The 15,353-nt window shown below is 53.1% G+C and overlaps 2 protein-coding genes across 4 annotated transcripts; both read left to right on the top strand.

Annotated features, from left to right (window-relative positions):
* The first annotated feature begins 78 nt into the window (after positions 1-78).
* LOC114515340 (protein phosphatase inhibitor 2-like) lies at positions 79-4,280 on the top strand. 3 transcript variants are annotated; one of them, XM_036033114.1, is made up of 8 exons: positions 79-388; positions 1,468-1,575; positions 1,737-1,799; positions 2,030-2,118; positions 2,214-2,468; positions 2,872-3,030; positions 3,122-3,258; positions 3,796-4,280. In XM_036033114.1, exons 2-7 carry the CDS (start codon positions 1,493-1,495, stop codon positions 3,229-3,231), a joined length of 759 nt encoding a protein of 252 aa, XP_035889007.1. In that variant the 5' UTR covers positions 79-388; positions 1,468-1,492; the 3' UTR covers positions 3,232-3,258; positions 3,796-4,280. The 3 variants fall into 3 exon arrangements, with proteins under 3 accessions (XP_035889007.1, XP_028390469.1, XP_035889006.1); XM_028534668.2 differs by lacking the exon at positions 79-388 and adding an exon at positions 452-1,093; XM_036033113.1 differs by lacking the exons at positions 79-388; positions 3,796-4,280 and adding an exon at positions 564-1,093 and having other exon boundaries at positions 3,122-3,764.
* A 161-nt stretch (positions 4,281-4,441) lies between these two features.
* Positions 4,442-15,318, top strand: ACAP1 (ArfGAP with coiled-coil, ankyrin repeat and PH domains 1). Its single transcript, XM_028534617.2, is given in 23 exon segments — positions 4,442-4,694; positions 5,223-5,280; positions 7,978-8,097; positions 8,321-8,374; positions 8,460-8,518; positions 8,760-8,943; positions 9,072-9,117; positions 9,235-9,329; positions 9,440-9,514; positions 9,607-9,716; positions 10,721-10,772; positions 10,868-10,968; positions 11,304-11,427; positions 11,525-11,736; positions 12,401-12,470; positions 12,595-12,689; positions 12,789-12,902; positions 12,904-12,956; positions 13,565-13,737; positions 14,151-14,260; positions 14,355-14,465; positions 14,799-14,848; positions 15,134-15,318. Coding segments are annotated over 23 exon segments (2,220 nt in total). The 5' UTR covers positions 4,442-4,641; the 3' UTR covers positions 15,235-15,318.
* The last annotated feature ends 35 nt before the right edge of the window (positions 15,319-15,353 follow it).

Raw genomic sequence — 15,353 nt, 5'->3', positions numbered from 1 at the left:
GCTTCGAATCTGTGTGAGTGGAAACTGGTAACTTTATAAATAGAAACCTGTTTCCTCCGCATCGTGACCAAATGTCTTGCGACAATGTCGCAATCCCTCCACTTTGTATCACACCTCTCGGGGGAGGCAGAGGGGACGTAGTTTAGTACAAGAGGGCTTTGAACTCCAATCCCATCAAATTTAGATTTTAAAGCCACGAAAAGTACAAAGAACCTCCGGCAGGCAGTTTCAAATAACAGTGCTGACGGTCCCAAAAGATTCCCCCAGAGTTATTAACAAGCCACCAGCCCAACTCCCACGTTCGCACTAAGGTTGTATGACTTTGACGTCACAAGGCTCACGCTGGGAGAAGTACGGCAGCAAATACCAGAGACAAAGAAAGATTTGGGTGGGTACACAAAGGGAGGGGCAACCAGGGCCGGGGGAGGCTCCCAGCCCGAGTTCCCCTTGCAGTCTGGATCCCGCCCACCGTGACTCTTAGGACCCTAGACTCGCCCAGCTCCAGTGTCCCCCCGCTAGCTGCGGTGGGGGAGGGGCCTCGGGAGGGTGCTATGTGGAGCTGAGAGGCGGGGCGGGGTAGCTGAGAGTGGCCCCCTGGTGGGGCAATGGAGAAGCAGTAATCTCTAGGGGTAGCAGGCGGCCTCAACGGGGAATCCCCTGGAGGGGCAACCGGGGGAGTGCCAGGAGGCATCAGAGGAGTCGAGGCAGGCGCCGGCTGGCCCTCCGACGGTCTTGTGTCATGATTCTGGGTGCCCCTTATGCCCTGGGGGAATCTTAATTAGAAGTCTTGATTCCAGCCGGCCCTCCGAGGTGGTAGCGGTTCGGTTCCAGGCCCAATCAGCATTCTGGGAAGATTGTGGGCCACATCCTAGCGTCCGGCACGTGCCCTGGAGGATTTAATACCTTTTCCTGAAACCTCTGTATCCAGGATGTCCAGCTTTGGGTCCGAGGGGCATGGCGTGCACAACTCGGGATGCAGTCTGAGCTCCGGGTCAACTTGCTTGCACCCCCACAAACCCTATGAGGATCGGCCCCGTAGCATCCTAAAAACCAACAGCTCCACCCTGATGCATAAATCCCTCCATGAAGAAAAGTGAGGACCACAGTTCAGCTTGCAGGCAGCAAAGAGCACTAAGGGAGGGGTTCCGGACACTGGATGGGGCGGGGCCAAGACGAAAGGGGCGGGGTCCTGAGAACAAAAACAGTAGGGTGAGGGCAATTGAGGAAGGAATGTGAAGTTCCTAGCCTTTGGAAGCAGCAGGTACCGGGTAGGATAAATTGTGACTGCGTAGTATGCGGTTATCATTAGGTGTGACCCCCATCTCCAGCCTCCACCTCTGGAAATGCAAGGGAGTATAAGAAAAAGTTTTTGAATGACTGAAAGAACTAGGAAGAACTATAAAGAAGGGGTCACTAGAAGGTTCCCCTCTCCCATCCCCCCTTTTTTGTGTCCTTACCCCACCACAGGAGAAAGTCTCAGCACTGGGATGAAATGAATATCATGGCCACCTACCACCCAGCTGACAAGGACTACGGATCTATGAAGGTGGATGAGCCCAGCACTCCCTACCACAGGTGCTGAGCCTGCAGCCTAGCCCCTAAACCCACGCTCTCTTCCCTATTCAAAGGTGGGGATGGACTGGAGGGGGGGTGCAGGGGAAGAGGCAGAGAGGCCTCAGGGACTGGATAGTGCCTGATGGCCCCACTCTCTGCACTGTTTCCTCCCACCTGTACAGGCTGCAGGACAGTGATGAGAACCTGCCTTCCCACACAGTGACTCCTGAGGCACTAGCAGAGAGGTGAGAGTCCTGTCAGAGATCAGTAGGGATGTGGGGCATCTTCCTCCCTCCACTCCTGAACTCTGGGATCTGAGCCATCTCTGCTTTTGGCTCCACCAAATGGGGGGATACTATATTTCCCAGCAGGCCAAGGCCAAGGTGGGAGAGTCAGCCAGCTTGGCCCTATCTATCACCTGCCCCCATTGTTTTCTCCCTTTGGTGTCCCCAAGTAGATTCCCTCCCCCCTTCAGGTTTGCAACAACAGACAATTTCTGGCCCAAGGTCCTCCAGGACAGTGATGACAGAAGCTCAGGGTCTTCAGACAACTTTCTCAAAACACGTGAGATGAGGGCTGGGAACTGAATGGATGGGGAAGTGGAGTGAACCTTCAGCAAGAGCATGGCAGGAAAGCTGAGCTCTTAAACTGGCCCACAGACTCCAGTGATTTTGAGAAGCACCGCAAGGCACACTACAGTGAAGGAAATGTCTTCAAGACTAAGAAAAACCTACCCTTTGGTAATAACAAGAACAGCAGTGAGGGTAGTGAAAGTTTGGGAAGTGGCAGTCAAGGTGTGGTACTGGACCCAGGGTCAAAGTCTGTGGAAAGAGGCTGCTGTGCAGGAGGACTGGCCAGAGGAGTCAAAGATGAGATTGGCCAGGTGACCAGGAACCACATCCTAGAAGCCAAGGGTTAGTAGCTACAGTGGGATCCCAGAGACTCAAGGGAATTGTAGTCCAAAACCTTCTCCACCATAGTCTGTCTTTCTCAATTGACATTGATTAGCCAAGGGTCCTCTACCTGAGGGGGATGTAATGCTGAGAGGTGACCCCAGGGAAGACAGAGGGGCAGCTGGGGTGAGTTCCCCATCAGGATAGTCCCCAGAGAAGTCTGGCTGGTGAGGAGGAACAGAAAACCCAAGAGACCTGTGGGGGATAGAGATATCACTAAAGGTTTTCTAAAATGGGAGGAGGTAACAGAAGTGAGACCAGAACCTGGGGCTTGAGCTTCTCCCCTGTGGTTGGGGGGTGGTTCACAGTGGCCTGGACATCCTAGGTGACCATAAGACTCAGATTAATTTGGGTGACTCCTCAGATTCCACTACCTTCAGAAATCAGTCCCCAGCTTCTGCCATTATTACGTTGGGCAAAGAGGTTGATCTGCAACGAAAGGAGTATTATAGCAAAGGTAGATACCTGAGATGCTGTCCTCACCCAGAGCTTGAGGAAGACATGGAAGATGAGCAGCCGAACAGTGAGTGCTGGGCTGGGTCAGCCTGGTAGTGGGAGGGCTGAGAACCAAGAGACTGATAGGTGCCCCAACCCTGATTCTGTGATGCTTCCAGGTTCTGCAAGCCTAAACTGGATGAGCGAGAATTCCATAAGAACTGAGGTCTGTTTGCTGGACCACACGGGAAGCCCACTTCTGGATCACAGGCCATCAAGAACTCCCTGACAGTGACAGTGACACCACTGCAGCTTGGTGAGAGCACCAGGACACTGTGTCACTGGGCCTGGATCTTGGCAAGCTCCCAACACCCAACCCCCAATCCTCTCAGACCAGTAGATCAGCACCAGGTGCTAGGGCCCTAACCATCCTGATGTGCAAGGCCCACATTTGTACAGAGAGAAACCAGGGAGGATCAGAAGTTGTTGGGACCCCCTCCAGCTTGACACCATCTGCTGGTCCCAAGCCTCCTCCCTGACTTCTCTCCTCCACCTCCCCAACTCCTACCTTCCTAAAAAGTGGGTCCCAAGCAGTATTTGGCTGGTGTCAATGTCTGGTATCTAAGGGGTTGAACTGCCAAAGCCCAGAAAGCTCAGAGAGGGAACCTAGATGCAACTCAAACTCCCCAAATCAAAATGAGTGCAGTTATGAGCCTGGGCAGGGGGTAAGGGATTGCTGCACTAGCCACAGAGGGAGAGGGGGCAAAGGTAGGTTCTAGGGAGGCTGGGGGTTGTGTGAGCCAGATCTCAAGCCTACTGTAAGAAAACCACTCACCTAACCCCTTCTCTTCAGATGAATCCCTGCAGCTTTGATGGACTCAGGAAGAGGAAGCCAAACAGAAAATGTAGCCAGCTGGACATGGGGTGGGGACCAACCTTCCTCTGCCTTCAGCGCCCTAGGGGTAGAAAATAAAGAGAAGAGCAGGAGTCTGGGTGCTGTGAATTGGGGGCCCAGGAGGGACATGCCCGGTCACTGAAGAGAGGGGAGGGAGAAGAGAAGGGAAGCTCACACACAGGAAACCACGAGCAGCCAAAGCAGAGAAGAAAGCTCAGAGTAGTCTGGGTGATTGGGGTCTGAAAAGGCCCACCTGCAGCAGGGTGATGATGATTGACATGATTCAGTCAACCATAAATTCACTAATATTTTATTGTAACTCTTACAACCCTGGAGGCAGGGCTTGTCATCCCCATCTGGAAGATGAGGAAACTGAGGAATAAGAGAGCTTCCCCAGGGTCATCCAGTCTCTAAGTGACAGAGCCAGGATTTGAACGCATATCTGCCAGGCTCCCAAAACTCTACCACTAAAGGAGAAAGAAGCAGAAAGAGACTGGCCGCCAGTAGGAAGGTGCCAGTGGAGAGTCTCTGAGGGCGTGGCTGCGGCTTCTCTGATCTCAGGCCCCTCTCCTCTGCCCAGGCCCCGCCTCTGCCCCTCCCAGCATTGCCTGGAAGTGTGGGGTGAGAGCTTCTCCTAGGACACCCCTTCCCTTTGGGGTAAAGAATTGCAACCACCTCAGGCTCTACCGAGGAGAGAACCTTTTCTCCTTCCTCATCAACGCCCCTCTGGGGGCAGAGAGTGCCTCCACCTGCATCCCCACCCGCCTGGCCCCAGGGACCACTGGCTGAAGTGATCAAGCTGAGATGACAGTCAAGCTGGATTTTGAGGAGTGTCTTAAGGACTCACCCCGCTTCCGGTAAGTCTGTGCAGGTTTGGGGGGCAGAGGAGAGGTGGTCTGACACCCCCCAACACACGCGCGCACACACACACATACACAACACAGTCCCTTCCCCAGGCCAGATGTCCTAGCAGGGAGTAGGTCTCAAATGGACAAGATCAACTTGTGGGTCAAAGAAGTACCTCTGCTATCAAACTCAGAGGGGGCTCCCAATCTCTCACCCCCAGAGCTGGCATTCCATCTTTCCCCTCACAGGGACCCATGCCCTTCCCCCAGCACCTACTCTGGGCGGTTAGCAACTTCCTGCCCTCACCACATCCACCCTTCTTCTACCCTTCCTGCTCTGGTCTAGCCTGGGCCATAGTAGCTCCCACACTGTGGAGTGAGTGAGCAGAAGAGGGCTGGTGGGTGGGCCTTTTTAACCCACCAGCTTTTTCTGTCTATGCCCTCCACCCACTAACCCCAACCCCTGACCTGACCCTGCCAAGGTGAACAGACCAGGTGAACCCAAACTCTGTTGCCCTTACACCATCCTTCCTTTCCCAGAGCCTCTATTGAGCTGGTGGAAGCCGAAGTGTCAGAATTGGAGACCCGTCTGGAAAAGGTGACTCAGAATTGGATTAAAATGAGAAGGGCAGAGCCAGGAAGAAAGTTAGAGACAGAGAATGAGTCCCAGGGACTAATGAATGCTAATCACTTAGGGTAGATGTTTGGGGGCTACAGAGAAGCAAAAAGGTGGTTCTGTACCCTCAAGGAGCTGGGGATCTTGGAAAACAAGTCTCATTTGTGGACTTATCCTGTCAGCTCTTGAACCCTGTATTATGCCAACCCTGGGCTATTGGGTAGAGCAAGATTATTTCTGCCCAAGGAGCCCACAGATGGACTGTGGAGGAGGACAGACCAGTAAGACACCTAAACACAAAGCAGTGAGGTCTTCCCGGTCACCCTGTGTGAAACAACACATGCCTGTGCGCATACACACACCTGCACCCTCTCACTGGCTCTGTTTTTCTTACAGCGTTCATCTCAATCTAACGTTACATATTTACTTGCTGTATTAGTTTTCTGTTGCTCTGTAACAATTAGAGCAAATGTAATTACTTCACACCCATTTTCTATCACAGTCTCAGTGGGGCAGGAGTTGGAGACAGCTTAGCTGGTCCTTTGCTCAGGGTCTCACAGGCTGCAGTCAAGATGTTAGTTGAGGCTGCAGTCTTATCTGAGGCTCAGGGTTTTTTTCCAATCTCACAGGTTTTGGGACTGAGGCCCTCAACTCCTAGAGGCCACCAAGTCCCCTGCCATGTGGCCTTGTCCATAGGCAGTTTACTTCATAGAGTTTACTTGCTTCTTCAAGGCCAACAGGAGAGTCTCCCTCATGTGTGCTGGCAAGATGGTGTCAGTGCATTGGAGCGTGAGCGCAGGAGCGAATCATCTTTGCCATGTGTTGTGACCTAATCATGGGAGTGCCATCCAGTCGCCTTGGCCGTATTCTACAGCTTAGAAGCAGGTCATGGGTCTCCTCACACTCTAGGAGTAGGAATTACACAAGGGCAGGAATCATTGGAGTCACCTAAGCATATGTCTGTCATGCTGTTTTTGCTGATTTTTTCTCATGTACTTCTCACTACAGTATAATTGTCATGAGGGACTTTTATGTTTTGGTTTGCTCTTCCATGGCCTGCAAGTTAGAAGATGACCAACTAATATATACATACATTTAAAAATTTTTTATTTATTGATTTTAGAAAGAGGAAAGGGGAGAGACAGAGAAACATCGATTTGTTGTTCCACATATTTATGCATTCATTGCTTGATTCATGCTTGTGCCCTGACTGGAGATGGAACCCATAACCTTGGTGTCATGGGACGACACTCTGACCAACCTGAGCCATCCAGCCAGGGTCTACATATATTTTTTAAATTTAACTTTTTTATTTGGAGATAATTATAGATTCACAGGAAGTTGCAAACATAGTATAGGGAGGTCCCACATGCCCATCACCCAGCTGCCCCCAGTGGCAGCATCATACATAACTATGTTATACTACCAAGACCAAAAAATTGGTATTGGCACAATGCGACGAACTGCCTACAGACTTTTACATGGATTTTACCTGTTTTGCATATACTCTTTAACAATTTTTTTTGTGTATAATTCAATGACACTTTGTCATGTGTATAGATTCTTATAACCAGCATCACACTCAGAACACAAAACTCCTATCACTACAAAGAACTCTTCTTCTGTACTACCCATTTTAATGACACCCTCCCTGCCCCCTTCTAATCCGTGATGACCACCCATCTGTTCTCCAGCTCTCTACTTCTGTCGGTTCTAGAGTGTTGTATAGGTGGAATCACACAGTATGTGACCTTTCAAGATTGGCTTTTTCCTCCCACTCAGAATAACATCCTTGAAGTTATTCAAATTGTGCGTATTAATAGTATCAGTAGTTCATTATCAATAGTTCATGTATGAGTAGTTCATTCCTTTGCATTGCTGTGAACCGTTCTGTCGTGCGCATATACTATTTGTCACTAGTTCAGTCCTGTGCAAGTTCCTTACTCAGATAAAAGGGGAAGAGAGGAGTGGATAAGGAAAAACTGGACACTCAGTTCCCCAATGCCACACAGTGGAGTTGTGAGCATCTGGTCATTGTGCCTTGTCACAGACACCCCCTGGGGACATCTGATAAGGTCTGATCGTGACCAGTTTTCTGACCATTACTGACCCTGCTAGCTACCTCCAGCTCCATTTCCCTGAAGCCTTCACTAGCTCTGAAAAGTGGTTTTCAATTCAACAAAAGTTCATGGGGCTGAGCTGACAGGCTCCACAGTCACTTGCTCCGTCCCAGGTACACTGACGTAGGCCAGAGCCACATGGCATCACCTCAGGGGCAATTCAGTTCCTGCAGGTAACAAGGGCTGGGAGTCAGGAGACTTCACTTTGGCTTCTGGCTCAGCCACCTGGCTCTCCCAGAGAAACCCTCCTCAGGCTAGTCACTTGCCCCTTGTTTATCAAGCCTCCTTGTTTGTCAATTGGGACCAGACAGAATGGGCCTTAGGAGCCCCCTAGCATGCAATCGCTATTCTGATCCCGTGGCCTACTGATCAAGTTTATGAGGGAATTTTCAACAAGCACAGAGTGGGACAAGTCCACATGGCAAATACTGTAGGGTTTATACCAACCAAGTAGAGAGGACAGCCCAAAGGAAGGGGACAGGAAATGGGACAGGAGTGGGGGTTGCCACCAACTATGTTGGCACATGGCATGACTCCCTACTGCCCTGTTGCTTCCTAGCTCCTCAAGCTGGGTAATGGCCTCCTGGAAAGTGGGCGTCATTACCTTACTGCCGGCCGCGCCTTCGTTGTTGGCATTTGTGATCTGGCCCGCCTGGGTCCACCAGAGCCCATGATGGCGGTATGTGTAGGATCCGGGCCTGATTCATGGTGGGATGGGGTCTGAGATGAGGAGAGATCCTGTGAAAGCCAGGGGAGAGTTGATCTGGGGTCTGCAGGTCCCAGGCCAGAGCAGGGCTGGTGCTGCCATCCAAGACAGCCATAGCAGGCTGGGTCAAAAGACGGGAGGGCCCGGCCTGCCCCTACACCTGGTACTCTCTCTCTCTTTGCCTCTTCTTGCCTAGGAATGCCTGGACAAATTCACTCAGAGCCTGAGCCACAAGCTGGACAGCCACTCGGTGAGAGGGGCTAGGTAGGACAGGTCGGGGGAGTGAGGTTGGCTGTGGTCCTGACTCCCACCTTCCAATTTCTGCTTCTCCTCAGGAGCTTCTAGATGCCACCCAGCATATGCTGCAGCAGCAAATCCAAACCCTGGTCAAGGAGTGAGTGTTGGGAGGGGAACCAATCCTCCAGCCCTTCCAGTTACCACAGGGGCCTTCCTGAACGAAATTGTGAGACTACGGGTTTCTGGTGGCCTGAATGCTATCCCCCATCCCAAGAACCCCCTTGGAGTTCTGACTGTGCAGAGACTAACTCAAAGGCTGTGAGCGGGCTGGCTCACAGGACTTCTCTGCTAGGGGCAGATGGGTGTATCTGTGATTCTGTGTATCCCCCCACCCCCAGAGGTCTCCGGGGTTTCCGAGAGGCTCGTCGGGATTTCTGGCGAGGTGCTGAGAGTCTGGAGGCTGCTCTTACCCACAATGCAGAGGTCCCCCGGCGCCGGGTCCAGGAGGCAGAAGAGGCAGTAGCTGCTCTGAAGACGGCTCGAGCTGGGTACCGGGGACGGGCACTGGATTATGCCCTGCAGGTGCCTGCCCTCACCAGTCCTCTTGGAGTACCCAGGGTCTCAGTCACCTTAAAGCTAGAGAGTCCCTGGTGTGCCTTGGGAGGGCACTGTGTGTTCAAGACTGACCAGAGGTAGTTTTGGGCCCTCAGATCAACGTGATTGAGGACAAGAGGAAGTTTGATATCATGGAATTCGGTGAGTCGAAGTAGCGGTATAGGCAGGGTTGGGAGAGCCTACTGATGAAGAACAGGAGGGGAAAAGGGAATATTGAGGGTCCTCCCCAGCTTTGCTCCCTGCCCACCTTGACACCAGGTGCTGCGTTGGTGGAGGCCCAGGCTACACATTTTCAGCAGGGCCACGAGGAGCTGAGCCAGCTGGCCCAGTATCGCAAGGAGCTGGGTGCCCAGGTAGGGCCCCATCAAACAGGCAGGTGGTAGAGGGTAGTGGGTTCTGAAGTGACTTTCCTGGCCTAGTTCAGGGAGACTTGGGCCTTCTGAGATGCCCCTCCTATGCCCAGTTGCACCAGCTGGTCTTGAATTCAGCCAGAGAGAAGAGGGACATGGAGCAAAGACACGTACTGCTTAAACAGAAGGTGAGGCCAGGGGCTGCTGGAAGGAGACAGCGAGGTGCGGGGGACATGCTTCCTGCTCACAAAATTGCCCTTTGATCTTTCTGTGCCCTCAGGAACTAGGTGGGGAAGAGCCAGAGCCAAGCCTAAAGGAGGGGCCTGGTGGCTTGGTCATGGAGGGCCATCTCTTCAAACGGGCCAGCAATGCATTCAAAACCTGGAGCAGGTGAGGAGAGGATACCCCAGTCATCCAAACCCATCCAATTAACTGTTTTTTTGAGTGGTTAGGGTATGCTAAGCACAATAAGGAAAAAGACAAAACCTCTGCCTTCAGAAAGCTTACATTCCATTAGCAAAGAGAGACAATAGCATAATAATTAAGTAAATGTGCTATTATTATACATTATGTTGGAAGGTATGGATGCCAGAGGAGTAAAATAATAAAGTAAGGGATTTGGATTGCTGAGGAGGGGTTGTAATTTTAAATAGAGTGGTCAGGGTAGGCCTCATGAGAAGGTGACTTCTATGTGAATACTTAGAGGACTTCTGTGGGAAGAATGTAGGCAAAAGGAAGAGCCAGCTTGGCCAAGGCCCTGAGCAACCTGGACTGTTAGGAGGAATGGAGAGGAAGGTGTGGGTGTGGACAGAGGAAGGGAGGAGGAAGGAGTAGGAGGTGGAAGTAGTAGTAGTTGGAACCAATAAGGGTGTGAGTTATCATAAGGCCTTGTCAGCTTCTGGGGGGACTTGGGCTCCACTCCGAGGGAAATGGGGAGCCATCATGGGGTGTGGAACAGGATGACGATCTGCTCAGACTCAATTCCTTCTCCTCTGGGGCCGCTGCCAGCCCGTGTGGGATCTTGGTGCACCTTAGACCACATATGGGCTCCTTCCCCAAGACACCGAGCCCTTTCCCCAAGATACTGCCATTTGCCAAAAAGAAATTATAACATAGGATTTACTTTATTAGGAAAAGCATTTTACTGTAATCTGCTAGAAAGTTGTCTTCATAAATATATCAAATCTGGGTTGTCCAAGATGTAAACAGTAGTACCTTTTAGACAGTCTGCACAACTGTCCACCCTCCTCTGGAACATCTCATGGGACATCAGCCCAGGTCTCTCTCCTCTCCGCAAGATCCTTATGGGGCAAAGGGCACAGACCCTCTGCTGACCCTGTCCTAGCCCTATCCTGACACTGCCCATGTCCAAACTCTACTTCCACCCCCTCCAGACGCTGGTTTACTATTCAGAGCAACCAACTGGTTTATCAGAAGAAATACAAGGTGGGTAGCTGGGTGTTGGAGGCCTGGGCCCAGGGACACTCAGCCCTTGCTGCTCCTGGCTGGATATCTGCCTCCATGTCACCTCCCCCTGTCAGGACCCTGTGACCGTGGTGGTAGAAGACCTGCGTCTCTGCACAGTGAAGCTCTGCCCTGACTCAGAAAGGCGGTTCTGCTTTGAGGTGGTATCCCCCAGCAAGTGAGTGCAGTCCCCAGGGGCAATGCTCTGATGTCTCTAAATCTTTACCAGCTGGGAAGGTAGAGCCAATCACAAAGACATCCCTGGAAAAGGGGTCTGGAGGCCCCACATGCAGCCCAGGCATTAACTCTTTGGTGGCTGGATCCTGGGGCAGTGGGGGTCGGGGGAGGGTATAGGGTGATGGGGGTATTTAGAAGGATATTACCTACTGGTGCAGAAATATTTCAGTATGACTGGTACCAGTTGAATACTAGCTGAATGTCAGCCTGCCCATCTCACCGCAGGCTCCCCAGGCCTCAGACCCCTCCCTGCTCTCCGTCCCCTTTCCTGCCCAGGTCCTGCCTCCTACAGGCTGACTCGGAGCGCCTCCTACAGCTGTGGATCAGTGCTGTGCAGAGCAGCATTGCCACGGCCTTCAGCCAGGCTCACCTTGATGATAGCCCCCGGGGTCCAGGCCAGGTACCTTAACATGGCGGTTCAGGGCCAGGCTTCCCAGGGATAGGATAGCCCTTGCCCTAGGCCCCATAGCCAGTCTTTCTTCTCCTGTCTGCCCCAGGGCTCAGGACACCTGGTCATCGGTTCTGCTGCCACCCTGGGCTCTGGTGGGATGACCAGGGGAAGGGAACCTGGCGGAGTGGGGCATGTGGCAGCCCAGGTGCAGAGTGTGGACGGCAATGCCCAGTGTTGTGACTGCCGGGAACCAGCCCCTGAGTGGGCCAGCATCAACCTTGGTGTCACCCTCTGCATTCAGTGCTCCGGCATCCACAGGTCACTCCCCAAGGCCCCAAGCATGGGCCCCATTCCTGCCGACTGCAGTGGTGGGGGGAACCAAGATAGAGCCCATTGCCCAGGCTCCTCCTTTCTCGCTTTGCCCTGGCTTCCTCCCTTAGATTCTGGCTGTCACTGGGCACAGGCCTGGCCCGAGCCTGTGGGGCACAGGTGGAGGTGGGCCTAGCCTCTCAGTGTCCCAGTCTAGATAGGGTTGGGGAATACCCAGAGTAATTTATTGGCTTGATTGGAGGAGGTGTGGGGTCAAGGCTGCGGAGGGTGGGTGAGCCAATGAAGAGCAGAGAGGAGAGATTGTAAAGCAAGTCTGTATGGCCCTTACCCTGAGTCAGTCTGGTAGAAGGAGGGAAGGGGAATGGTGGGAAAGAGTTGTCTAGATCGAAGTGCCAAGAAAGAAGGGAGGTGAGGTGGAGGGGATGAGGCCCTAAAATGATTTGTAGGAGAAGAAGGGAGAGGGGTAATGAAAGGACAGGATCCTGCCAGATGCAGGTCAAGGCTACATGGCCCCCGCTGCCCTGCTGCCTCCTGGCCCAGTGCCTCTGCACAGTCCCCATGCAGGGTCTTGTCTCCAAGTCTTTTCAGGCGCAGCGGCAGCTCCCCCAGCTGCTGCCTCCCACAGAGCCTGACTTCCACTCTGGTCCTCCAGGAGCCTTGGAGTTCATTTCTCCAAAGTACGGTCTCTGACACTTGACTCGTGGGAGCCAGAACTAGTGAAGGTGACTTGGGATGTTATGAAAAGTCGGCGGTAGGGTGGGGTGAGGACAGGGCTGTGGAGCCCTAAGGGGCTCAGGTGCCACCCCCACCCTACCTGACTGTCTGCCTCTGCCTTGGTGCCTGAAGCTTATGTGTGAGCTGGGAAACGTAGTCATCAACCAGATCTATGAGGCCCGTGTGGAAGCCATGGCCGTGAAGAAGCCAGGGCCCAGCTGCTCCCGGTGAGGCTGCGGGGAGGGGCTGGGGCTGCCTCCTTTTCGGGAAGGGAAGGGGGCCTGGCGTGGGAGGAGGTTAGACTGTTCCCTTCTTCTCCCCTCCAGGCAGGAGAAGGAGGCCTGGATTCATGCCAAATATGTGGAGAAGAAGTTCCTGACCAAGCTTCCTGAGATTCGAGGGCGAAGAGGTGGCCGAGGGCCCCCAAGGGGACAGCCTCCTTGCCCCCAAGCCTTCCATTAAGCCCCGGCCAGGGAGCTTCAGATCCAAGAAAGGTATAGGGTTGGTTGGGCATTCATTGTACACCTGCTATGTGCTAAACACTATGCCGAGCCTGGTGGGGTGATTCAGAGAGTGAGGCCCAGGCCTGCCCCTTTGAGAATGTTGGAGGAGCCAGGCCACACCAGCACTGGTTTTAGAAGGTGAGAGATCTGGGGGTTACAGTAAAGAGCGGGAAGGATCATGGAGCTGGGAATAGGCAGGGAGGCTGTGTAAGGGTGTCATCCTCATGAGAAAAGTCAGAAGTGAGAATGGGCTAGGGTCTCTAAAGGCCTGTGAAGGTGGTGTGCTTGGCTATGGCAGAGGGAGCCGAGAGAGCCGAGGTGAACCTTCAGTGAGTCAAGCCACCCACAACATTCCAGCCAGTCAGGGTGGTTAAACAAGAAGAGGTGAACTGATGCTCTCTAGCCCTAGGGGCCCTGCACCATACTCACATACACCTCCACTTCCCACAACAGTCCCCAGAATCTTGAAGGCCTCCCTATAACTGAGAAGGGACCTACCCCATTACTGCATCAGAGGCATGGGAGCCCAGGTAATGAGTCTAGGCTGGACCTTTGCTGAAGGTTTTCTTCCCAGACTCAAAGCTGATTCCCCCTAACAGACGCACCCTCTGATGACCTGGTTAGCCTGCACCCTGGGGCCCTGCTGTTTCGAGCTGCTGGGCATCCTCCATCCCTCCCCACCATGGCTGATGCCCTTGCCCACGGAGCTGATGTCAACTGGGTCAACACGAGTCGGGAGAATGCCACGCCACTGATCCAGGCCACAGCTGCTGTGAGGGTCTTGCTAACCTCCCCACCCCACCCTAAGGCTCCTTTTCTTCCCTGCTTCTGACTTTCTACCCCTCCCCCCACCCCATATGGAGTGATAACCAATAGAGACTGCTAAGAGTGTGTGATTTGGAGGCAGACAACCTGGGTTTGAATCCAGGCTCTCACCACTTGTAGTTATGAACCTCTGTCTGCCTCAGTTTCCTCATCTGTAAAATAGGGATCCCATACCTCATTAGGTTGTACTGTGGGTGTAATATATGGATACATGTGAAGAGCCAGAGCAGAGCCTGACACCTAGCTGTGTCCCTAAACTAATCCCGCACCCCACCCTCTGAACTGACCCCATTCTAAAAATCTATAAATCTGCCTCTAAAGATGCCACTCTCTCTCCCCATTCTCCACTTCTCTATGCAGAATTCTCTTCTGGCCTGTGAGTTTCTCCTGCAGAACGGGGCAAATGTGAACCAAGCAGACAGCCATGGCCGGGGGCCGCTCCACCACGCAACCATCCTTGGCCACACAGGGTAGCTCCCATCTCTGGGTGGCAGTGATGTTAGCCTCAGGGAGGAAGGTTCCAGACAGGGTGAGCTGCTGACTGAATCTGGCTGTCCTTTCTAGACTGGCCTGCCTGTTCTTGAAACGGGGAGCTGACCTGGGAGCACAGGACTCTGAAGGCAGGGACCCTCTGACCATTGCCATGGAAACAGCCAATGCTGACATCGTTACCCTGTAAGGATGTGGAGGGGCGGGGCTAGTGTTTGTACCTTTCAAATGGGTTGTGGCTAATGCCCTAGAACCCAACTTGCCAAGGAAAGCCTGGGGAAGGGAGGGGTCCGCTCTTGGCCCAGGCAATTACAGGATGCTCCAAGTGCTGATTGGGTGTGGAATAGGCATGGGGTGGGCAGGGTACAAGGATGGTGAGCTCATCCTGAGAGTCACCATTCATCAACTTTGTTAGGTGAACAGATGAATAAACAGCCCAGCTCAAAGGATGGGAAGTTGGGGGGGGGGGGGTTGGTGTGCTTTCGATTGTCATTCATTCCTTAACTCCCTCCCCTTTAGGCTCCGATTGGCAAAGATGAGGGAGGTCGAAGCTGCCCAGGGCCAGGCAGGTAAAGTACCTCTCTACCCCACCCTCACCAGGCTCATCATTGTAACTCTGGGCTTCTGGCCCCTGGTGACCTGTACCCCTCATGTCCAGCTTCACTGATTAAGTCTAGTATTTACTCAGTAAATACATATGTATTGTGCATATTCCACACACCAGAGCCTCAAAACAGAAAAGGCAAGGGCTGTGCCCTGAGAGCTCAGGTGTCTCCTTCACCTGCTGTTCCCAGCATACTCCCCTAAGCTAGGGGCCCAACTGTCCCCCTCCCAACCCTTCCTCCCTCCCTCAGGAGACGAGACATATCTGGACATCTTCCGTGACTTCTCCCTCATGGCATCTGACGACCCAGAGAAGCTGAGCCGGCGTAGTTACGACCTCCACACGCTTTGATTCCAGGCCTTTGAGGTCCTGCGTCCCGCACCCTTCCTAACCCACCAGCCTGTGGCCATTAAAAGCTTTGTGCTTTGCTCTTCCCTTCGTAGTTCATTTATTGGGCGCCACCTCTGGGC

The sequence above is a fragment of the Phyllostomus discolor genome, chromosome 8 (genome assembly GCF_004126475.2).
Source record: "Phyllostomus discolor isolate MPI-MPIP mPhyDis1 chromosome 8, mPhyDis1.pri.v3, whole genome shotgun sequence".
Lineage (NCBI taxonomy): Eukaryota > Metazoa > Chordata > Mammalia > Chiroptera > Phyllostomidae > Phyllostomus > Phyllostomus discolor.
The sequence above is the reverse complement of the archived record's forward strand: the minus strand, read 5'-3'. Positions and strand labels throughout refer to the sequence as shown.